Source organism: Grammomys surdaster, unplaced genomic scaffold (genome assembly GCF_004785775.1).
Source record: "Grammomys surdaster isolate TR1022 unplaced genomic scaffold, NIH_TR_1.0 126198, whole genome shotgun sequence".
NCBI lineage: Eukaryota > Metazoa > Chordata > Mammalia > Rodentia > Muridae > Grammomys > Grammomys surdaster.
Genome location: NW_021621003.1, coordinates 1,557,653 through 1,582,092, shown reverse-complemented (window position 1 = coordinate 1,582,092; position 24,440 = coordinate 1,557,653). Strand labels below are relative to the sequence as shown.

The window sequence follows — 24,440 nt, the reverse complement described above, 5'->3', positions numbered from 1 at the left end:
AAAAACCATACTGACAAAGTACCTAGACATTGAATTCAAGCTTGTTAACGGCTGGCTGGGTGGAGCAACTTCCCGTTTGGAGCCATCCTGAGGGAAGCTTACAAATCACTGTCATTCACACCTACTTCATTCACAGGTCAGCAAGAGAAAAGGTAAAAACAGGAGTGAACTGACTGAATTTCTTCTCTGCCTTACAATAAACAGCACTGTGGGGCTGAACACAGGGCTTTTCCTTCAGAAGCAGTGGTATAAAATTAAACTAGAACCAACGTTGTGCTAGAACCATTTTAATATAACCATACATATCTGCCAAATCCAGGAAGGGGTTATGCATATATAACTTCCAGTTAACATCTGCAAGCGTAAATGACAATGATCTCAGTTTAAGATTCATCAGGGTCAGAGCAATTGACCAATGTCTTTTTTTTTTTTTTTTAACCGCCAGGCTTACCAAACATTAAATTACAGGTGAATTAGGGTCCTTTTGCTTCTTCTCAATCCTTGTCCAGAGACAGCAAGTGGAGCAGCTCACCTCCAGCCACAGGTAATCTTTCTAGATCAGTATTCAGTTGCTCTGAATTTGGCTTGTAATTATAAGCTATTTAATCACAGAAGAACCCCTGTAGAGGTGGAGTTCAAGATTGTATACAAGGACAGGAGATCACAGTTTTGAAGTCTAGCACAGATTAAAAACCACAGATGTACCATTTATATAAGACACACACTGATTGTCTCTTAAACTACATATTGACTCCGTATGAGCTTTATCTTTTTTTTTAAATAAAGTAGTGCATCTAGGACAATCAGTCGCACAGGTCACACAGCCCTGAAAAGTTTTTCAGTGCCAACTACCAGTTGGTCATGAAACGTGAATGAGCTTGGGACATTGTCCATTCCTAAGATTCAACCAAAGATTGGCTAAAACACTGAATCACCTCTGCTGTGAAGGCCATGACCTTCCTTCTCTCTCCTCACAACTCAGTTTTGTTTGATTTTTATTTTGAGTGGTGTTTGGTTGCGTGTCGCTAGAATATATTTGATCAATCATTTGCAAATCAGGAAACCAATGATCTAGAACTATAACAGAATCTTAAGTAGATTGGTTTGTCCATTTCAGATTGCTGGTTGATGGACCCTTCTAAGGCCCTTTCTTTTTCCTCTATGCCTCTCAGTAACTTTGATCAAGAGTCTGAGCATCGTCCCATCTAACTCTTTTAACCAATACCTGGCTAAAACTGGAATGTCCAGCCCAGCATATTTAAAAATCACCCACAAAAATAGTTTCTACAGGTCTTCACAAAACCTGGAATTTCCATGAGGATGTCTGATCTTTATAATCCAAGCAGTCAGCATTGAAGTTAAGCTTCCAAGAGGCAGTTTGGTCCTTATAATCCAAGCAATCAGTGGTTGAGTTAAAACCCAAGCTTGAAGCTCCATATCCCTGGGTGGAAAGAGAAGCTGGGGACTGATTGAGATGGCTGGTAACAGCATTGGTACCCATGGGACTGAGTGTGGCCCCTGGTCCAGGAAGCTGGTGATGCATAGGGGTCAAATAAGATCCACAGTCCATGCCCCCAAAGTAGGAAGTTGAGCCAGCATAGCCTTGACTATAACCTGAAGCCTGAGTATAGGTCATGGGATAGGACCTCTGCATGCAGGAGGAGGAGGTGGACAAGGGGTCAGACAGTGGGGAGATGGAAGCTGGGCTCCAAATAGACACTGGAGCACTGCTGCTGGCAATGGTTGGGACTGAGGTACTAGAGGGGGGAGTGAACTGGCCACTTGTTCCACTTTCTGAACTCACTTCCCGAGCTGGAGAGGTCTTCTTTTTGGCAGGTCTCACTTTATTCTGACCTCCGTTCTGTTGTTGCTGCTGCTGCTGGCGGCACTTAGCTCTTCGATTCTTAAACCATACCTTGAAAGAAAAAGAAACTTCTTTAACATGGGCACGACAACTCCAGAGCCGTCCCAGATTGCATGGCTAAATGATCAGACAATTTCCTTTGCTGCTTAGAGACTACTCATAAAACACTTTCACCTATATCTGTCCAATTGTGGGAAAAGTCCACTTTATCCATAATTCATAACAAAACAATGTAATCACTCTTAATTATAAACTAAAAATTTTCCACTTTGCTTTCCTATTTTGTTTCCTCTACACACACACACACACACACAGAGAGAGAGAGAGAGAGAGAGAGAGAGAGAGAGAGAGAGAGAGAGAGCTAGCTCACTGTATTTTGGGATGACTATGTCTTATGTCTTTTAGAGGGAAGTATTCTGTTGCTGCATGCCACCCAGAGCAGACTGAGTTCAAAGAGTTACATTGCACTGTCCGGGAAACAACAGCTAATATGGAGGTTGGTTCCACGACCTAACATTTTGTCTCTCCTAGACTCATGAAAGAAATCTCCAAGAAGACATGCTCCTGTGGAGAGGAGATCTGAGCCAGTGTCTGCTGAAAGCTTCTTTGTAGTGAATGAACTGACTTGTGTGGTTTCCGCTTTGAGCTCAAAGACAGACCTCAGTATCAGTCTCAAGTCTGTGCCTTCAGATTCTCACACAGCGTCCTCTGCGCTCTACACCAGCTCACCGACTTGTTAACTTAAAACTCAGCCTGGCACTCTAAAAATGATCTGCAGCAGTAGCCTTGTGCAGTCTCTGCCATGCAGGAGCTTATGATAGCAACTACTGAGATTTGTGCTATCTATAGGTCCTGCCTCTTCATAGCTCTGGCTGCCCTGGAACGCTGTAGATCAGGCTAGCCTAGAACTCAGATATCCGCCTGCCTCTGACTCCCTAGTGCTGGGATAAAAAACACCACACCCACCCATTGGCTACAGGTCCTTGATTACCTGTTGAAGGAGTTCTCCATTTGGGTCTTATAAGTGTGGCAAAAGTAGAACCCCCAAGGCCAGCCTAAGCAACATTAAATATCCGGAGCCAGTTTGTTTCTAGTGAAGGCTTTGAGTCAAGACTTACAAGTGCTAAATTTTTTTCCAACTCACTTTGAAAAATCCTGTTTTCTGCTTTGTAGTTCACACTGATGTCTGGCACTTTCAAAACCATGTCATACCCAAAGGAAGTGTCACGTGTGGGCGTGTCGGGGAAGTGGGGGGGAGGGAAATGAGCAACCAAGCACCAAAGAGTTCCATATAGGGCTGCTCTCCAGTCAAGAGGGAGACTTTCTTTCTCCCTTTCAGAATCAAATATGGGGATAACTAGAGTAAGAAATGTGAGTATCTTTACAGATTCTGTGAATAGTCTGTTAAATGGCAGAGCTAGAAAACAGCTCTGTCCTCCAGAAGTCAACCCCCCACACACTTTCATTTTGTCCTACTTATTTGGTAAGAGCATCTTTTCTGTTCTGTCACCAAATTAGGTATGGCCTTGATAAAGTCACCTACTCTGTTTCTTCTTGTGTGTTTGTGTGTTTGTTTGTTTATTTAATTTGGACTATCCAGGAACTAAGCTCCATGCCCCTGTTCCCTCCCGCAAAGTCCACCAAGAAGATTGCCATACAAGGACCACATGACTACCTTTGAAATCTGCCCTCCCCTGTATCTTCAACTTCAGGGACTCCTGAGACCTACAGGTTCTAGGACTTTCTGATTGCTGTTGAAGTGCTACTCCAACCTTGCAACCCAGGCCGGAAGACCCTGCTTCATATGATTAGGGAGGGACAGGAAGCAAAAGGGTAGTAGTAAAGGACAAACAGTCCAATGGCTCCTGAGGGCTTAGAATTTCAAACCCTTCATAGGTCTGGGACAAGGGTCTCAGGCCCTATTGGGTCGTCAGAATAAACCAAGATTGAAGGTGGGTAAGGTCAAGAAAACGGTCAAGAAAACCAGAGTGTCTACATCTGCCCTACCTGCACCCTGGACTCTGGCAAGTTGATTTTCAGCGCCACCTCCTCCCGCATGAAGATGTCTGGGTACCGGGTCTTGGCAAACAGAGCTTCCAGAACGTCGAGTTGTGCCCTTGTGAATGTAGTCCTCTCCCGCCGCTGTTTCCGGGGGGTGGCTGCAGGACAAGAAGCCCAGGGCCCTTTAGGGTGGGGGAGCAGTTTCTCAGTCACAGGACTTTTGCCTCGGTCCTCAGACTCCCCAACCTCCCTCCTGCCACCCCTTCCAGAGCCTCACAGGACACACGCCCTCCCACTACAGCGCCGTCCCCCACCCCCATCCCGCCGCCCCCGGACGACAGCTACAAATCACTTGGAGAGCTAACAAAATAAAACAAGGAGCCACAATTCCCACCCCCACGCCCAGTTCTGGAAACAAACAAGCAAAAAACAACCGCCAGACCGCACTAGAAAGGGCTGTCTAGTAAAGTTAAAGGCTCTGCAAGGACCAGAGGTTCAGAATGACGCAGAGAACGCGGGGCCAGTTCCCACGGTATTTTAACACCGCAGGGACCTTTGTTCTTTTATCTTTAAAACGGGACATAGTTCATACTTTTATGAGTACTTGGTTGGGGGGAGGGAGGAATCTGACAGAAAAGAAAATTGCCTGGCACCTGGAGGGAAGCCACACCTCTGAGGATTAAAGGGACCGGGCATCGACGTACCGGAAGCCCCTGGAAGCCCCTGACAAGGGAAAACTTGTAAGGGACAGTAGGGGAGAGAATTCGGCTATTCCCAGAGAAGTAATAGCTAGGAATTGGGCGTGGAGACGTACGCAAGAGCAAGCTCAAGTGACAAGGTCAACAACCTTCCACGACCTAGCCCAATGAATGTCGCCAAGCCACTCGAATTAAGAATGGAGCGGTGTGATTCTCTGTTACTACTGCAGACCCCAGATTCGCCTCTTCCCAGCCTCTTGTTCCCTCCTGGGTCAGTAAACGCTCAGTGGCACTCGGCAGTTTTGTGGCAAGGAAAACACATTGGGAACCCCGCCTTGAGCTTGAGTGAGGACAGCGCGCCCCGCAACCTCGGAGCTCCTGAGGGACGAGCGTGGAGAAGAGCGTCGAGAATGCCGCGGGACTCACTTACCCGGGTAGCCCACGGAGGGATGCAGCAGGTCCATACCCGAAGTGGTCAGACTCAGCCCATTGACTGCGTAAGGCGGTTGCTTTAGATAAGACATCATGCTAAGGTTGTTTGGAGGCGCAAAGTCGGCCCAAATTGGGGGGACCCAGCCGGACGGTCTCGATTCGCCTGGAGTGGACAGGGTCAGGGTCCTTGGTGGGTGGATTTGGAGTGACGGAACTAAGGGCAAAGCAAACAAACAAACAGAAAATGCTGGTTTACTGCTTCGGAGGGAGCAGCTTCCTCCACGTTCCAGCACTAACTAAAAAGAACCCGGGAGACGCTGGGCACAGGCTTTTAAAGGAGTTGCAGATGCACACACACACACACACACACACACACACCCCGCGCGGTCCCCCCACCCCCCAGCAGCTCCAAAACTAGAGGGGATGGAGTGAGACCAGATAAACCTGTCTTCCCCACCCCCACCCTAAACTTTAAGAAAAAAGAAAGAAAGAAAACCGACCCGAGGAAAGCAATTACAATCTGCCTTCCCCAAGAACAAAACCCCACGCCTCCAAATGCACGCACTACATTCCTATCCCAACATTTGCATAGGACTCATTGGCTGGCACTAGCTAATTGTCTCAAACAAACCTTGATTGGGGCCATTTGCAGAGACAAAGAACTCTTTGGCTAAATAAATAATGCTGATAACAAAGCCCATTGGTGAGAAACAAAGAAACAATTCAAGAAATCTACCTCTTTCCAGACTGTGGCCTTTCCCTGGCAGAGGTTTTAATTATCTTAGCTGGTTTTTTTTTTTTTAAATATTATTACCACTTTCAACTGCTGTGAACCTAAAATGTAAACGCATTCAACATTTAAAACACCAACTTGCTGAACAACAAACTTGTGAAAACTGCCCAATCACTATTATCCCATATTTGAAGTCATTTCCAGTAATCATTTTCACCTAATTAGTAGTCTGGATAATTAGATTTCAAAGTAAGTAACAGATTTATTAGGGTTTTGGAGGACCTTGATTGTATGTGTCTAAAGAACTATAAACTAAACAAACAAGTATTTAACTTTTTAAGCGACACCCATCAAATATTTAATTTAAACATACTGGAAAAAAAAGTCTTCAAGACTTTCCAGAAATGCTGAAGTTGGAATCCTAACCGAAGTAAAGTCTGATAAACTGCAGCCCCCACGTTTTGCAAGTCCTGAGGGGTGCATTCCTACAGCAAGCTGCTCCCATGGTTTTGATGTAAGGAGGCTGCAGATCCTGTGGGAGGCAAATTCTCTTGGATTTTGGATTCTCAGGGGCTGCAATGGGAGCTGCTTTTCTCACAGTTTAAGGTTTGAAGTTGATAAACACCCAAAGCTATGGAACAGGATCTCTCCCTACCTTTCAAATTTCCTACAATTTTGTAAGATAAAGAGCTGGGTGGGGAGAGCAAAAGAAAAGTTATCTGTGTTCCTTGACTGAATCCCCTCCCCCAGATCGATGTTAATACAGGCAGGCAATCTGCAAGGCTGGCTTTTATTTTCCCAAAATAAGGCACTTTAAGATCTCTGCTTTGAAACTTTGACACTCTGGGAAACTTCCTCAAAATGGCGGATACAAGACCGAGTTCTCTGTCATCTTCATAGTGAAAGTTTATTAATGAAAAATTAAGACTTTAAGTTTTCATATTTACCTTGCTTAAGAGACAAAGGCAAAAGCTTCACAAACAGAACTCAACAACTGTGACCTCTTCCTGATTTAACTCAGAACACAAGTCTTAATTTCCCACCCTAAAATATGATTTTTAAAAATGTCCTCTTTAGAGAACTATATTATTAACTAGTAAAACTAGTTGCTTTTGTGAAGAACACTATATATTCTGTATTCCTCCAAGATCTAGCTATTTGGAGCTGTGAAAGGAACATTCTTTAAAAACACAGTCATTTCTTATTTAAATACCATCTAAAGAAGAGTTCTTTGAAAATACACTCTTCTCATTTCTTTGGACAGTTCTAAACTGTTATATAGGTTGTTAAGATGGTTAAGTGTATTTATTTGCTAGTCTAGCTCTCCCCAATTAGAACACCTAAACCCGTCATTCAACAAAAGCAGCATATTCTACGATAAAAAGCAGTAACAGAAAGTTCCTGGCAAGGTCCTTCTTGAAGGGTCAAAATGGCTCAAAATGTCAGGGAAAACTATTTTCACTTTTCCTCTTGGAGGTGCGGGAGGGAAAAAAAAAAAAAGAGGAAAACTCAAATCCAAACCACGGTTACTGCTCCACAGCGAGCTTAGCTAATAAATACGGCTAGATAATAAAGACGGCTGCGGGCCCTTCCACCTAACTTTCAGTCTGCTAAGGATTCCATTCTAGCTTCCTCTCTATGCACAGTGCAAAGCGGGATGGGGGTGGGGAACTCCCTTTCTAAGACATAAGGGTTAATATGACCGCTCTCGAGGCGGGATAGCTTCTGAGAGCTCATACCTAGGAGCGAATGGCTTAGCGTGGCGAGTTCCCGAGTGCCCTCTCCTCCAGGCGCAAGCGACTGGGTCCGGCGTCCCTGCCCTGCAGCCCCGCAGATCAGCAGCCCTGATGCCCGAGGTCCCTCTCCACTGCCTGCGCCGGCCTGCACAGCCTTATATCTAACGGTCAATTCGTGCAATCTGTCGCTTCCCCCTCCAGCCCCCCCCCCCTTGGTGTTTTTTTTTCTTCCAAGAAGCCCATCTACCAGTTGCTGTGTCCTCGCTCAATAATAATTACCTCGTCCGAGAATTAATTATAATAAATGTTTTCTTGATAAACTAACGAGATAATCCGAGGGGCACACGTCCCTTAATTACAGGCCGTCGTGCTCAGCTCTGCTTCTCGTCCTGGCTGATTAATTTTCTGCATGATAGAAAGGAAACAAAACTTCGCGGACTGGCGACTTGGCCTGAGGCAGGGAAGAGGAGAGAGAGCCGGAGGGAAGGAAGAAAGAGGTACGCGGGCTTTTGGAAAACAGCGGGCGCCAGCCTCTGCCCGGCCAACTCGAGTGAAAGTTTCTGGCCTCGGGGAATCAACATCTTCACCACCCGCGAGGGAGGGAGAAAGAAATGTGCCAAAGGGTTGCTCTTGACTTTTAATGATAGTTCGGAGAAGCCCCGGTGTTAGGTCTGGAAGGAGGAGAAGCCTGGGTATCTACCTTGCTCTAGAGGAGGAGTTTGCCCTTAGCTCTACTATAGTGCTAATAACTTTCGGTGACCTGAAAAAGTCCCGAGGTGAACAGGCGAAATTCTGACCCCCAAAGCTCTGGGACGGGGGACACAGTTTCAAGGGAAGAGCAACTCCTCTCCGGGTCCCCACCCCAAGTGGTCCACGCGGCTGGGCTTTCTTTCTCTCTCCACACACCCTTCTCCCTCCAAAGGACGAAATTGGCTCAGGGCTCTAAGGTTTTTAGATTTTCCAGTGAAATCGGACTCTGGCTTTCACTAGTCCCTTGAACACATCAACACCGCCACTTCTTTGGAGTTGGCCGCGCGACCCGTCGTCCAGGCCGGGTGTCAGCAGGGACCTTCCAATAGTTCGTTTTGGGGACAGGCCGAGAGCAGGGGCTGGGCCTCGGAGAGCCCCTCCGTAAGAGGCTGGCCTTGACCCACGATACTTCATTGTCCCCAAGCCAGAAAAGGCAGTACAGAAGAGCTCAACGGGCCACGACGCTACCTCAGACACAGAACAACTGAGGATCCGAAGTCCTTCCTAGGGAGGGATTCCGGGCTCTGACCGGGAGCATCCAGGCGCTCACCCACACTTCTGGCCTCCCCAGGTGCGCGCGGAGGCTGCGGCGCGCGTGCCCTGAACCACACAAGGCAGAGTCGCCTTTAAAACCTGTCTAACTAGCGGCCTCGGCCTGGTAATCTGGCCCAGGAGCCCCGACCTCAGTGTGCAGTGCCTGGGCTGGGGGAACTGCACCCCTAGGGATGGGAAGGAGAGGAGTTGTAAAAGATTGAAGAGCCCTAGAAGCTTTGAGAAGAAGCAGAGAGCAAAGCCGCACTAGGCTTAGGAGAGAGGACGAAAAATAGGAGATCGGGCGGCGCGGGAGTAACAAGACGCCAGCGTTGCCGCCTCCTCGGTTATCCACTCGGGTTTCGGCTCCCGTTGCAAACTGAGGAGTCTGGAGGCAGCCCGCGGCCCCCGCCGATGATGGAGGAGCCGGCCTTCCGGAGCGTCCACCTTATTATCATTGTCTTAATTTACCAACCTAGGTACATTACACAAGCATCATTTTGTCATGGACTCTTAAAAACGTCCTTGGAACCAAGCCTAAGGACTCTAGAGAAATCTAGGGGCCAAAATGCAAAGCTCGCGAGCAGAAGCCGTGAATAGCGTGGGCATCAGAACAAAACCCCTCCCCAACTCCCAGATTAGACTCGTAGGATTTCTACGACGTTCTACAGTAGCAGCGACCCCCAGGAGCACGCGCTCTCGCTCCCTCCCACTCCCTCCCTCTTCGTCCATTTTTCCTAATGGTGGTTATTTAGTCTCAAAATTCTCATTAGAGAAATAAAATACATCACCCCCACCCCGGAGCAAGTTCCACGTCCGCAGAGTTGCACATTGGAGGTGCGGAGGTCACTGCGGACTGGGGGAACACAAAGATATCGCTATAGACAAGACAGACGGACACTTACCTTACAACCGCATTGGACGTTAGAAAAGAAAAAAAAAATCAAATTATCCTTCAAAATTCCAAATAGCCAGCTATCCTAAAAGAAATCAAGAGCATTCAGTTAAAAACCTTGTAGTCTTCCACCTTTCCATACAAAGTCAAACATAACCAAGAAAAAAAATTAAAAGAAAACATAAAATGAAGTGGCCCGAGTTGTAAACAGGCGTGTGTCCGTCTACGATACATACAAAGTGGATGTGGCGACTGGGCTCCTCTAGCGATTTTTATTTTTAATAACAGTGGAGGCAGAGTTGGAGCTGAGGAAGGTTCCGCTCTCAGGGAGATTTGCTGAGAAAGCGCCTCTCTGGCAACTTTTTGACGCAAACTCTCCAACCAATGGCAGGGAGAGAATGATTGACACATCTAAGCCAGAGGGAAAATAATAAAAACACACAACAGGGGGAGGAAAACAGGCCGCTGCTGCACGGGGGGAAGAGCAGGCAACAAATCCAGGCCTCCGACACTACCAGAACGTTCTTTAAAACACTGGGCTGCGCTTAAAATATACATTATGGGCCTGAGCATGTGAACTAATTGTATAATTAAAATGATGGACAGGAAGGCCTCCCTCTTCGGTCTTTTCTTCTTCCTTTATACCCATTTCTTACTCTCCTTTTTTTGTTTTTATTTTAGAGAAAGGACACCAAACAACGTAAGGCAGGAAAATATTTAAGTCAATACTAGGGGAAGGAGGGAGGGGGTAGTACCCGGTTTTCAATCCCAACACTAGCAAAGAATGTGTGGGTCAGAGGCAGAACTCAAACCCAGGCTCACGCTTAAAAACAGGGCTGTCCTCTTAAAGAGAACCAGACAGCACTGAGGGAAAAAAAGGGTGAAGGCGTACGAAGCCAGCACTGAGATGTGAACATGCAGTGTAGACAGAGCTAGATTCACAAGGCTATGAACTATCTAAAAACCTCGGCGTCCTCGCTGTTCTTCAAACCCTGGTCTTGGAGCTCTGAATTTCCGGGAACGATTTTTTCAATTTGATAAACCCAGAACAATATGCAAAAGAAAACGTGAACTCCCAAGTCTATCCCCAGGGCAGATTTCGGGCCAAGAGAAGGGATACCTCAAATCTCTCGCGCTTGAGTGTGAGGTGACAAAAAGCCCCCAGTAGAAACAGTTTCTGCCTAAGAACAAATTCCTGGTGCTGCAGGGCCTGGGAGTTACCAGGGTTGGAGTCGCCCTAGCCTGAGGCTGAAACTCAGGAGCTGGGATGCATCAGGACCAACCAACTCAACTCCTTCAGGTCCAGATCCGGGCCCCGACTGTTTTCACAAAGATCAGAGTTTTCTAGAAGAGCAGAAACTCATTGGACAGAGTATTAGGGGACGAGGGTGGGGTGGGGTGGGGGAAACAAATGCTACTGCTGAGTGTGTGAATGGAGGATAGGGTGGGGAGAGGACAGCTTTCCCCTCACAACTCCCAATGCAGAAGAAAACAAAACGAAGAAACCCACCACCCCCCCACTACCTCAATCACCGCCACCACTGCTAGTGGGCCCAAAGAAACAGCTCGTTGCCTTTAATTTGGGGACCTATGTTAATGAAGTTGGTAATTAATTCGTCGCTTTGTTGTCGGTTCTTATACTGTATGTGTAATCAAATGTGGCCGTCCTTGGGATTTACAGCAATTAGCGAATTACGGGAGTGCGCACGAGGCTGCAAGTTCTCGGCAGCCCGGCTGGGCTCGGCTCCGGCTCGGCCTTAGGCTGGGCACTCCGCTGCCGCAGCAGAATTGCAGGTGTGTCCTAAGAGTGTTGGGTCCAGGAGGCTCCACAAACCCTAGAGCGCCTCGTGCTTGCCCAGCTCTTCCTGGCTCCTCCGTAGCTGCTCGAGTCCGAAGAAACTCCTGGCTGTCGCGTTCCCTGGAGCCACGACTTTGTGGGGCCTAGGCTTGGGGGGAGGGTGAGTACGGATCTTTCCTTGTTACCCCGCCCCCACTGTGCAGAAACACCTGGCGACTGTCCCCAAGCCCTTTCATTTAGGAGAGGTAAACAAATGTCCCAGGCAGTTGTTCCGCGTGGCCCGAGCTGTGGGAAGCAGGTCCTGGCTTTTAGTCCGAGCCTTCGTGCTTTGTATGATGGAAGGGCAAATCCACGCGAATCTCTTAAAAAAAAAAGAGGTTATTTCCCACCCCGAGAAAAAGAGTTCTCCCCAGTTTGATCATAATGATGTTGAAAGCATCAAAGAGCGAAAAGGAAAAAAAAATGACCATTGTGGATGTAGTGGAGCAAGGCCTTGGAGACAGTGGAGGTGGGGTGCGGTAAAGAAATAGAGTGAGGGCTTACTCGAAGTAAGTGAAAAAAATCAGAGAGAAAGCGATCCATCTGTAGTAGGGTCCAGAAACGTTAGAAACCGCTTGAGTCCCAGGTAAAGGTTTGGGATGTCGTCCTGAGACGACCCAGAGCAGCCAAACCTCCCAGAAAATTCCGGAGTGCTATAGACAGTGGAGGATTTCTGTTAGATGCAGCGTGGGAGGGCTTTCCCCTTTAGCGGCTGTCAGCACACAGCCCCCCGCTTCTCCTTTGCCCTCTAGTCTAATAACTTCTCAGAAATACAGGGCCAATAAACCACCAGTTGGAAATGGACAGTGTTAAATAAACAAGGGTCTCTTTAAAATTCTCATCCACTTCAGATGTCTAAAGTAAGATCGTGATGATTTTGTCACGGTTTGGTAAATTTACCCCTTTAAGAGGCTTTTCATAAATCCCAGAACACACCTTCAGCCAGATTTGAATATAGATTTAGGTTTTAAAACCCAGAAGCTGGAAACACCGCTTTATCAAAGAGAATTTCCCTTTAGCTTAGCAATGTGCTGCAGCTCTCAAAAGATTGGATCTGAAAGAGAGAGAGAGAGAGAGAGAGAGACGGAGGAGAAAGAGAGTCAGAGACAGAAATGTAGACAAGGGAGGGAAAGGAAAAAAGACTTTTCTTTTTTTGTTTCTAGAGGAATTCTGCCCAGACTCTCCAGCAGTTGGTAGCAGGCAAGCTTTCTCCTGTGTCGCCTGGAAAAGTTGCAAAATTGCTCTTCACCTGTAAGAACATGCTTTTTTATCTTCCAGTCTCTTCTTGTCAATTTGGAAATTGCAGACGGCCCGGCTCAGGTACCGTTTCCACAAACCCTATTCTAGGTCAGGACAAAAGCCACTGGCTTTGGGGGAGGGGGGTGGAGAGGGTGGGCTGCTTCACAGAAAACCTTAGAAGCTTGCTGGGAGAAAAAGACTCCTTGGATGGAAACATCTCTTGATTTTCAGTAAGTTCTTGAGCCTCCAATATACTTCCTATCCATTCATTGTATTTCCTTTATCCAGAGTTTAACTTTTCTCCCATTTAAAAAACCAAAAACGTTTCCTATGAATCTGACTTAAGAGAGAATGGTTTGTGTTTTTCAACAATTCTTATTAAGTAGTGGGTGGGTTTTAATTGCCGCGTGTACAGTTTCTTTGCTAGGCTGATGAGATATGAAGACTCAGAAGCTAAGTGAAAAGTAGCCGCGTACGGGCACCAAGTTATTTGTCAAGGCTTGTATGTGGTTCCACATGATGGCTGATACTCATGTTTTGAAGTCTGGATTTATATATATCACTAACTGGGCTGATTTTTCTCCATTCAGAATACCAAGCTATCTTAAAATATTCCAAAGTTTCCTCCAAGTTTATTAACTATGGGAGCGGGTGGGGGGAGGGGAGAACCATCTCTGGAGTCTTTCAGGCTAATTAAAAAAAGAAAACCCATATCCCACAAGAGCACAGTGGGAGGGGGGTAGTTAGACTCCCTGGACACTAACTTCCGAAATATGAAGATTAATTTCAAATCTTTTCAGTAATTCAGTGGACAGTGTGGGGGAAGGGGGTGACCGCATTTTGCATAAGAATTATCACCTATTAAAAAGAAGTAATTCTCCACTAGTTTTTAAAGAAATGACTTTATTTTGTAACTTGCCAAGCTTAATTCTGATAATTTCTTAACAAGATTTAAGGAAGTGTGGGCAGGGTTGGGGGTGTAAAGAGCAGACCTCTTATGAATTAAGCGTGGGTCACTCTGTCCCTGTATTTCAGTTGCTTCAGAAGAGAGGGTGAAGGAAAAAGATATCACTTCAAAGATAGGATCGTGCTGTCTTGATAAAAGAGCAGGAGGCAAATTCCAAATTGAAAAAAAAAAAAAAAAGGGAAAAGAGTAGCATGTTGTTCCGGAATGAACCGGATTAAGACTGTGCGACAAGTGGGAGATGTGGGCTCTGAGACATTTATGAGCTGAGTGTGAGCTTGGGCTTCAACCTATTGGACTGTCCCTGTCCTAGGGAGTGTGAAGACCAAGGGTGGGGTGTGTGCAGGGCAGGGTTAGGGTGAGGGAGAATAAAGGCTTGTGTGAGTGTGGGAGATTGTGTGTGTGTGTGTGTGTGTGTGTGGTGTTTGAGAGAGAGAGAGAGGGAGAGAGAGAGAGGGAGGGAGGGAGGGAGAGAGAGAGAAAGAGAGAGAGAGAGAGAGAGATTTGGATAGATTGATAGAGGATGGTAGCAGTCAGTTTACATAATTTTCTGCTGGTCTTAACGTTTCCTTGAAATCAATTCTACTGCAGGCAGCAGCCTTGAGCTATAGAGCTGATGCAAAACAACCATTACACTCCAATATCTTGCCTGTTTGCAAACTTCATTTAAAACCGGGGGAAGAAAAGACCCAGGAATGGTTTTGTAAGAAAGGAGGGGGAAAAAAAGAAGAAAAAGAAAGGAAAACCACAGTAAAGCTTTAAACTAGTTTGGATAAAACTCTAATCTTTTATTTGTAACCTTTTACAAAGCTTTATTTCCCCGCATATGAAAAGCTTCTTTCATACAGGCATGGCAGACTTTTTCTTTGGATTTTTAATTAGAGCCCATCAATTGTAGCCATATTTAAGAATCAATATAAAGTAATCCTTCGAGATGGGATAAGGTTTTAATCGAAAATCTAATTTCCCACTCTTTGCAGATCATTTTAAGGAGCTAGTTGATTAAAAAAAAAGAAGAAGAAGAAGAAGTTCAATATTTAAAAGGTATAACACCCAAATCTAGAAAAGATCATGTATGCAAGAAACCACTGGTGCTGTCTTAAAAAGGAAAACCCTGCTGCTATCAGGAACTTCCTTCTACTTCGAAGAATTTGGCATATTTTTCCCCCGCAAATGCTATTCTCAGTGTGGCTCCTATCAGAGTTTTCATATTGGATGAGGGAGTTATCTGAAACACAAGCCAAAAAAAAAAAAAAATCCTTAATTTTAAAAATCAACCACATAGTTCTTGATAGATAGACCCTTTTCATTGCATATCCTCCAACTTGGAGATTAGTAAATGACTAACACACACTTTTCATTTTCCATGGATCCAAACTTTGCACTTTCACATCCATGAAGATGAATGTCCAGTTCATGTTAAAAACTTCCAGTTACAACTTTGCCACTTTTAATGTTGTAGAACAGTAGAGAATTTGCTTGTTGCAAACGCGTAGACTTTTAAGCAGTCCCACCATGGAGATTGGCTTTCAATTTGCCTGGGGGGGTGTGTGTGTCAAGGACAGAAAGATGGAAGAAGGGTAGGAAGCAAAAAACAAACTGTAGGACACAGTCCACACACGTTGCTCGTGAGTACTGGAGCTGAGGTGTCCAAGAGCTGGCTATAAGACCTTCTAATGAGCAGAGCGCATCTCAGCACTCAGCAGCTTCAGTTTGAGAACTCTTCAGTAAACTAGTAGGGCACCCCCGCCCCCAAGTTTACAGAGGTTTTTTCAGATAGCCAGTGTACTTGCTTTAATTGTTTTATCTGCTTTAAGTGCATCTGCAAAAATAAGCAAATAAATAAACTCATCGTATTTGCGTTTACAATACATTTGAAAGCAGTGGGCTTGGAACTGTTTGCTGGCCACGCTTTCCTTTTATCTGCAGAGATTTCAATTTATTTAAAAGCCTGCCGTTTAATGCACTACATGTTCGCACCAATTTTAGGGAAACCTTCGAGTATTTTATCCATAATCGCGTCTAATGAAAAACTGGGATTCTTCTTCTTTTCTTTCATTCTTTTTTTTTTTTTTTTTTTTTTTTTGGTTAAGGGAAAATATAATGCGTCTTCATTAGCAAAATTGACTGCTGAGCTCACGACAGTTCTTAATTGAAAAGGCAACCTTATTTTAATGGTGTGGTTGGGAAGAAGATTACATACTTTATCCAAACACAAAGACAATTAATAATGAGAAGCAGGCGGCTGCCATTAACTCTAATGCAGTCACATCAGAGTACGGGAGAGGGCTCCTATCTGAGGCACTCGGTACAAACTCCCCCGGCTCCCTCCTTCCCCTCTTCACCCATCCCTTACTTGGGATTTCTTAAGGTGCACGGCCCAGGCTCGGCTTCGGTCTGGCGGGGATTTTTCAGCCTGTGTGGCGCGGCGGCGGGAGCCCCTGACCGCGTGTCTCGAGATCTGGGGCAGCGCTGACCGAACCGAGACACTCGGGTGCTCGAGCGTGGTGCAAACCTCGTGCCCGCGCGCAGAGCTGGGTAAGGGCGGCCCCGGCCCCCGTGAGCTGCAGGATTTAGGGGGCCCAGAGCCACCTGGTACACTTAGAGAAGTTTAGCCAAGTAGGCTGGGCTGCCTTCTGAGTGGAGACGTTACGGGAGAAATCTTGTCCACCCGAGAGCGTGTTGTTGGGCAAGAACGGCGTGAAGGGCACAAGAACACCCGGCCAAAGCAGCAAGTTTTGTTGCCTGGCGTGGGGAGCAAATCACGCGTGTGCGTGTGGGCGCTCCTGGCTCTTCGCGTCTGCTTGTGCGCTCGCGGTTGCGCGTGGTTTCCCGAGAGGGGCGGGGTCGCGACCTGTCCTAGACTCTGGCCCGTCCTGTTTTCGAGACAGTAAGGGACGATGACAGGCTCTAAGCGTTGCCTTCGTGGACGAAGGGAAAGCCTACTGAGAACTCGCACCGGGAGCTGGGTGAACAGGTTCCCCCGAGCCAGCGCTGGAAGGCAACCCAGGCTGGAGAGTTTGGCGTGAAAAAGAAAAAAAAAAAAAAAAAACACCACTCTAAATGTGGGCCTGGGCCTGCAGCCACCAGCATTCCGGAACTGGGGACTGGAGGAATCGAACTGTCTTTCCAGTTCCCCGGCCTTTGGGCCGGGTACAGGGTGGGGAAGGAGCAGGCTCTGAATTTGCGTTCTCTGGAGACCCTTCCTGCCTGGCGACCTACAGAACTAGCCCAGCGCAGCCCTAAGTTCCTTTTCCAGTCCAGCCTCCCAGTCCAGGCTTAGGCAGCTCAGAAAGGAGGAGAGTCCATCTGTGACGCACCCCCGCCCTAACTTCCGCCGTTGTCCCAATGGGGACCAGGGAGCAGCTTCAGACAGAAGCAGCCAGGAGTTAGCACTGTCCTAACCGACAGTGTGCTGGGCAGCCTGGCTCTTCCGCGGCAGTCCGAGGCTTCTGGCTTCCAGCAGCCACTTGGAGTGAAGGGGGAAGGTTTATGGCTGGTAACTGGGGCTTGAGTGTATGGGAGGGAAAGGTAGGATTCAGTCAGCCTTCTAAAGCTGCCCCAAGGCGCTGGTACACATCCAGCCTCATGGAGAAGGCAGGGATCATTCTCCAAGGTCCAACCGGATACATTCCCTTTCCATGAAGGGAAACCTCACAGGAGCTCTACTATTCAATACATGCTGTTCTGTGTCCCTCTATCCACCGAATCCCACTTTCCCTCTGGTTTCTGGCTATGCACCTTGCTTCAGACTTCATTTTGGCCATGGGTTGGGGAGCTTCTGCAAGCTTCTGAAGATCTGGTGTGTGTCTGGTCCTATCTCTCACCCCCACCTCCACCCCCAAGCCCCAAACCACTGTGCTATCTCTTCAGGCCAGTCAGGTGGGTTCAGCACGGTCACCAGATTTGACTGAAAGCCTGTTATCAGCTACATAGGAACCTTTCACCACCTTCCCTTCATCGGTCCATGAACAGCCTCTCCTCCCTGCATAATGTTTCCAAACCTTTTCCGCATCCTTTCAAAGTCATTTTTCACGTGGTTCAAGTTAAAGTGTTCTACCGGTTACTGCTTACCAACCAAACCCGAGGGTCTGCTTTGGAGGAGGCCATGTGAGTCAGCTGGGGATTAAAGAGGGAACTAGGTGTCCTAGATTAGTGAGCAATGGTTGCCTTTTGGGGAATAGTTTCAACCCTGAGAGTTACTTACAAAACAACCTAAGTGCAATAACAGACTCTTGTATTTGTGGATCTGTTTCTTGGCGTTTAACCTATGGATGCTTGAAGGCATCCTTATTAATATGTGTCTGACTTTGGATAGCTACTCAATGATGACATTCCTAAATAATTTCTTAAACGCCATTTAAGGTAGCTCAGTAACAGATAGTAACTCATAGCCTAAATGACATTTTCCTGGCGGCTTATTCAAATAACAAGCAAGCAAAAAAAGTAAAAGATATAATTGCTTCCAGTTCTCAACTCCAGAACATAAACATAAGAGGCATCACTTAAGGGACACAGTTCAAAGTGTAGATGATGTATTCTGGATGGTTCTTGGGAAAGCAGCTTCCTTTTGAGTCTGCTCTCTTGTGTTGATGCATAAAACAGGCCAGAGAAGTGCAGAAGGAAGAGGCTGGCCTGGGGATGCTGAGTGTGAATGGGAGGTTGGGCCTTGGTTTCACCGGTGTTTTAACAACAAACCAGAAAAGGCCTGAATGTAAGCGTCCCTTACACAGAGACAGTCCGTGGACACGACCTTTTTTCTATGATAAATCAAACAGTCCATCCTAGTATGCTCAAGAGTTAAGAAGTATGCTTAAATGTTTCGGTAGCTGGCACTGTGTGGGTATAACTTTGGTCAATGGTAGACTCCAAATGATGCCCTAAACACTTAGCATTAGGCTATACAGTCCTTTCTTTTTCTGTATTTCTTTCTTGGCTTTGTGAGATAGAGTTTTTCTATATATCCCGGGTTGGCCTTGAATTCACAGCAATTCTCCTTAGCCTCCCTAGTGCTGGGATCATATACAAGTATTACACGTGACTCCACAACGCCTTCACGATTATTATTATTACAAAATTGTATGTGTGTTTGTATAGGCACACATGTGCCATGTGTGCAGGTCAGAGGACCACTTTATGGGAGTGGGTCATGAGGATCAAACTCATGTGGTCAGGCTTGGTAGCGGGCATCTTTACCCTCTGAGCTGCCTTGCCACCCCTCCACAAAGTCTTTAAATATGATTGAGTACTTGGTTCAATAACAAATTTATTCACACTTGGTAGATTGAATAATTTAGTTTTCTTTTTTCTTTTCTTTTTTTGGTTTTTCGAGACAGGGTTTCTCTGAATAGCCCTGGCTGTCCTGGAACTCACTCTGTAGACCAGGCTGGCCTCGAACTCAGAAATCCACCTGCCTCTGCCTCCCAAGTACTGAGATTAAAGGCATGCGCCGCCACCACCCAGCTTAGTTTTCATACATAACAATTTCCACTGAAGTCTCTGATGTATCTAAAGATCGAGATTATCAATCCAAAAAATCTCCAAAGCACATGTCTGCACACACACACACATACATATATGTGTATATTTTAAAGTAGGTTCAACATGGGTTCACATTTATCCATTTATTCAACAAGCATAACTGGGAGCCTGGATATTAGGTAACTGTCAAGAATTACTTGTTAATTTTTTTCCCACTGCTGGGAACTGAACCTAGAGACCTGTGCTTGCTGGCACTAACCCCTATTTCAAGTATTAATAAAGTCTGCAGACATTATCAGGCTCAGGTCAGGGAGACTGTTATTTTGTTTTGTTTTCTTGTTGCAAAAAAGCAGTCGCCATAATACATATTTGATCTAAAATTTTATATTATCTCCTTTCTTCTAGATGAGACAATAAGGCTTCCATGTTGTTTAAGGTTATAGGGCCAGTACTATTGTCTCACAGCAGGGTCCCAGGGAAAGCTGTGGAGGTTGATAACAGGAATTCAGGAAAGTACCTGCCTGACTTTTACTCTGAAAATTTGATGTGTTTTAAGAACTGAAGTCAGGGGCAACTGAATATGTATGTGTTCAGAGAGACCCTGTGCTTCTGAGCAAAGGGTTTCTGTTGTTAAAGCTTTTGTTTCTGTTTGCTTGTTTGATTGGTTGGTTGTTTGGTTTGGTTTGGTTAGTACTAACAACAAATCTTAGATTTAACTGTGTGTTCTTTTAGACCATTATGGATCCGACATATGTCTATACTGCCATTATAGTCTTATTTCTAAAAAGAATGGAAAAAATTATTCAAAATAATAACGACTGTGATTTTCTAAAACTCCCCTTCTCAGTTAGGAATGGCCATTACATATTTACTTGTTTGGGGTCATTTTAGCTTCAATTACTTGGCAATTTTGGAAAGTGATAAGTTTTATTTCCTTTTAAATTTAGAATTTTCTATGTAACAACCAACTTATATTCAGATTGTTTTTCTTATCAAGATCCTTCTCCTTTCTGTTTTCTTTGTTTCTTGTCTGTAAAACAGATATGAGGATGATTATTGTCCCACAGGTTGGAGCTATTGAATGTGGTGATCAAGTGACAAATTTAAGTAAAGTCTTTTTAGGAGTGGCCAATGTTATCAGGCTCTATTTTTTCCTGGTGAAATCTGGAGGGCAGGATTACATACTTTCCCTTCTGGAGCAATCATGCTGGCCTACAGTCCTGCACTCCCTTGAACCGTGTCCTCACCGGTGGTTGCATTGTCTTTTAGTCACAGCACCTAAGCATAGTCTGTGGGCTGCAAAGGGGTTATTGATTAATACCCTTTATCTAAATTAGTCAGAAGGCTGAGGGAGTTTTGTTTGTCTGTCCTTGAAGCATCCAAAACAACAAAAAAGCAAAACAAACAAATAAAAAAGTAAAACAAACAACAAAAACAACACAACCCTCATTATTTACATTCTAATTTTGGCCTTAAGTTTCCTTCACAGCCCAGAGAGTGTGGTTCTAAAGTTGGTTCACGCTTTTTCCAAGAGCTACACCACCTTAACAGCTTAGATTGCACAATCATCAGAAAGCAAAAGGAAAATTTCCTTGATTTAGGTAGGTATTCATATTATAAATACATTAGTATTTATTGTATCAAATTTAACTGACAAAGACATCTACTGGAAGTAAAGATAGTAAAAGCACATACAGCCTTAAAGTATTCAGGACTGAGACTAGACTATTAATATATGATTCTCATTGAAGGTAGGGTATTAAGTAGAACTCTGCGTACTGATGCCAGAATGCTTGTTTATTTTTATACTTCTGTAAGGGATGCAAGAAGTGCAAAGGAATACTTACTAAAGTACAAAAGGAGTGATGGAAAGAACCACCAAGCTTCTGATGTCCAAAAGGTATACAAAAAAAAAAAAAAAAAGATGGTAAAATGAAAATGGAGACAAGAATCCAGACTCTCCATCAGCAGCCATACCCTGTGACAGACCCAGAGGCAACTCCAAAGCCACCAGGGCAACTGCCTGCTCAGTTTGCCAAAGAGCCAGATGCTGTTGCTTGGAAGATTCTCTACCACAGCTTGATGTCTGAGTCCTGTGATTGCCATCCAGAGAACAGTGGTGGGGCATGCTGGGATGAAGGCAACCCCAGCATCCCACTATAGTGGTTTCTTTTCTGTTTTTAAGGGTGATTTTAAATTAAGTAAGTTGGAAAATTCACATTTTGTCTTCCAAATTTTAAAAAGAAAAAAAAATGGAATTTATAGTATAAATCAAAGCAGTGTATTTAAAGCCGTAGGTCCTTTAAAAACTTAATGTTGTTTATGGGTTGTATTTAATTATCCCACAAGGACTGGGACATTTAGAGGAGACAAAAGACCATCTATATTACCTAACCTCGTAGTGATGAGGTAAACATCACGATGTTCTTCTAGAGGAGCAGGTACAGAAGCTATGAGTCATCATACAGAATGTGACCACTTTAATTTTTTTTTTTTTTTTTAGGAAAAAGCAGCGAAATATTTAACATTATTTTCACAATAATATTTTGGTTGTGGGAGCCAATGAGTATGTGTTTTAGACTTTTATTAAGCCACTAAGAAAAATTGATTAGTGACAAGGAAGGAAAGAGAGCACGACTGGTCAGTGTGTGGTGAGTCAAGGCGGCTCTTCTTCTATAACTCAAGTAAAGTCACAGGAAGCATCTCGTTTTCTGAACCCACGTTCGTGTCTGCTGTGTTGTAGCAGGGCAAATAGTAGCTGCTATCTTTGAGTCATTTTGTCCACTTCAACAAATGAATGTAATTTGATCCCGGTCTACAACAGCCAAAATCTATACTCTTTTCACGCAATCTTTTATTTATATTTTTAATTATAGGAATCTCTTCCCCAAACATTCCCCGACTTTATCTAAGAGGCTGGGATGAGTGCCTGAGTGCCAGAGTGATGTGCAATTTCTTTAATCATTGTGATCAATGTGAATCATGACATGATTAATGCAGCCAGAGTAGTAGGCAATAGTTAAAAACATAATCAAAATATTTGGATAGGAGTAACTTACTGTAGAGCAGTTTTCTCAACTGGGGTGAGGGGCGTGATTTTGCCTCCCAGAGGGACATTTTGGTTTCCACAACTGTCATCTATTGGGCAAAGACCAGAGATGCTGCTTCACAGCCTGGAATGCAGAGGAAAGTCGTCCACATCAGAAAACTACCCAGCCTAATTGACAGGAAAGCCATGGCAGAAAATCCTAATGACGGGAAATAGATGACAGATAAAATACATGTAAAAAATAAAATTATAGCCAATATATAAATAGTATCACTAATTCAGATTTTAAAAATCTCTCTCACTTATGTATTTTCAAATTTCTTCATGTTTCATGTTTGGGATCATATAACCAACACATAAAACATTAATTAATATTATTGCTACTTTATATAACAGTTTTCTTTTTAAAAATATTTTTATTAATTCTTTGTGAATTTCTTTTCCTTCCTTTCTTTTTCGAGGGGAGGGGGTTGTTGTTGTTTTTGGTTTTGGTTTTGTTTTTTTTGTTTCGTTTTGTTTTTTGAGATGAAGTTTCTGTGTAGCCCTGGCTGTCCTGGCCTCAAACTCACAGAAATCTGCCTGCCTCTGCTTCTGCCTCTGTTCCAGGGGCTCAAAGAAGAAAGCTTTAAGCCAAAGAAGATCATTCTATCCTGTTTATTTCTTGTTTATTGTTTTAATATATATACATGAGTTTGAGGCCAGCCTGGTCTATACTGTGAGTTCCAGGACAGGCAGGACTATGCAGAGAAAACCTATCTGAAAAAAACAAAAAGCAATGCAAATAAAGACTTCAGAACTATTGAGCTGGAATGAACTTGTGTATACTAAAAAGTTATGAATCTCAAGGTAGAATGCTATAGCCTGAATGTTTGTATTTCTCCCTAAAATATACATATTAAAATCATAGCCCCTAAGATGATGGTATTACGATTTGGGGCCATTAGGAGGTGAGCATGTCATGAAGGCGTGGCTTTCATGGGTGAAATCAGTGACTCTGTAAAGACATTACAAGGGGGCTTTGGTGCCTTCTCTCTGACCGCCTGTGTGAGCATAGTCATACTCAGGCCGGGAGCAGCCACGACTGCATAGCATCTACCTGGAGCTTAGACTTTCCAGTCTCTAGAGTGGTAAGAAGGGACTTTCTGTTGTTTTTAAGTCACCTAGTTTGTAGTATTTTGTTACAGTAGCCTGAGTAGACCATGGCAAGCAGTAAGATGCATGGTTCACTTTCATTTAAGCCTTTTATTCTTGGTTTCATTCTCAAACCCAGTGTTGCCTATGTCCAAGGAAACAGAAAGAAAAATTAAAACATGGCTGGCTTCTTCTTTATCTCCTTTCCTCTGCACTGAAGTCCACTCTTTAATATACAAGTTTAATGAGTTCACGTCTACTAAAACAAACATCAGAAGATATTTACCAGAAAAATGTGCAGTAAGATATATTTATGCATTCAGATGGTGGTGGCACAGGCCTTTAGTCCAGATGTTCAGGAGGCAGAGACAGGCGAGTCTCTGTGAGTTTTGTCTAGAGAGAGAGACAAAAAGAGACCAGGCATTGTTCTAAGACAGCCAAGGTTACAAAGAAAAATCCTGTCTTGAAACAAAGAAAGAAAAGTTTTGCTCAATTTGTCCTTAAAAAGATTTAGGTTGCCACATAGGACTTACTATAGTCAAATGAACTTTAAAGTTTCCTAGTATCAAGATAATAGTCATCATTAATGAATAAAAAATGTAAGGCTTTTTCTTACTGTTTAAAGACATATGGGCATCTGACCAGGTGTGGCTGTGAGTGCCTTTAATTCCAGCACTTGAGAGGTTGATCAGTTAGAGGCTAGTTTGGTTTCTGTAGGGAGTTCTAGGACAGTCGGAGATACATAACAAGACGTTATCTCAAAATAAAACAACAAAACAAGTAAAGCTCAAATAAGTAACAATAACAATAAAAACCAAACAAACAAAAACCTGGGGTCTCCAACGTAAGCTAACTTTGAACTTCTGATCCTTCTGCATCAGTCTAAGAAGTGCTGGAATTAAAGGCATGAACCACCACATCTGGCTAAAATTTGTATTTATCTATAACTTTGACGACTTCATAAGATTTTAAATGTTTAAATTCTAAGTTAAGTTATGTCATGGCTTTTATATTCATTTACTTGGCATGGAGTCTGCCCTTGTTAAGGTAGATCTCTCTCTCTCTCTCTCTCTCTCTCTCTCTCTCTCTCTCTCTCTCT

General features: G+C 44.5%; 1 protein-coding gene across 5 annotated transcripts; it reads right to left on the bottom strand.

The window, feature by feature from the left end:
* Nucleotides 1-271: 271 nt before the first annotated feature.
* Otx2 (orthodenticle homeobox 2) lies at nt 272-10,092 on the bottom strand. 5 transcript variants are annotated; one of them, XM_028758574.1, is made up of 6 exons: nt 9,877-9,962; nt 9,651-9,725; nt 8,771-8,933; nt 4,994-5,209; nt 3,872-4,023; nt 272-1,915 (listed from the first exon to the last, which is right to left on the bottom strand). In XM_028758574.1, exons 4-6 carry the CDS (start codon nt 5,088-5,090, stop codon nt 1,295-1,297), a joined length of 870 nt encoding a protein of 289 aa, XP_028614407.1. In that variant the 5' UTR covers nt 5,091-5,209; nt 8,771-8,933; nt 9,651-9,725; nt 9,877-9,962; the 3' UTR covers nt 272-1,294. The 5 variants fall into 5 exon arrangements, with proteins under 5 accessions (XP_028614407.1, XP_028614405.1, XP_028614406.1 ...); XM_028758572.1 differs by lacking the exon at nt 8,771-8,933 and having other exon boundaries at nt 3,872-4,047; nt 9,877-10,092; XM_028758573.1 differs by lacking the exon at nt 8,771-8,933 and having other exon boundaries at nt 9,877-10,092.
* Between the last annotated feature and the right edge of the window lie 14,348 nt (nt 10,093-24,440).

What these genes read in the sequence shown, in the direction of transcription:
- Otx2 (XM_028758572.1), bottom strand. Translation starts at nt 5,090, where the DNA reads ATGATGTCTTATCTAAAGCAACCGCCTTACGCAGTCAATGGGCTGAGT. An exon ending in TCCCTCCGTGGGCTACCCGG is followed by an intron (nt 4,048 to 4,993) that starts GTAAGTGAGTCC and finishes CCCACCCTAAAG; the next exon opens with GGCCCTGGGCTTCTTGTCCT. An exon ending in TGCCAGAGTCCAGGGTGCAG is followed by an intron (nt 1,916 to 3,871) that starts GTAGGGCAGATG and finishes TTTTCTTTCAAG; the next exon opens with GTATGGTTTAAGAATCGAAG.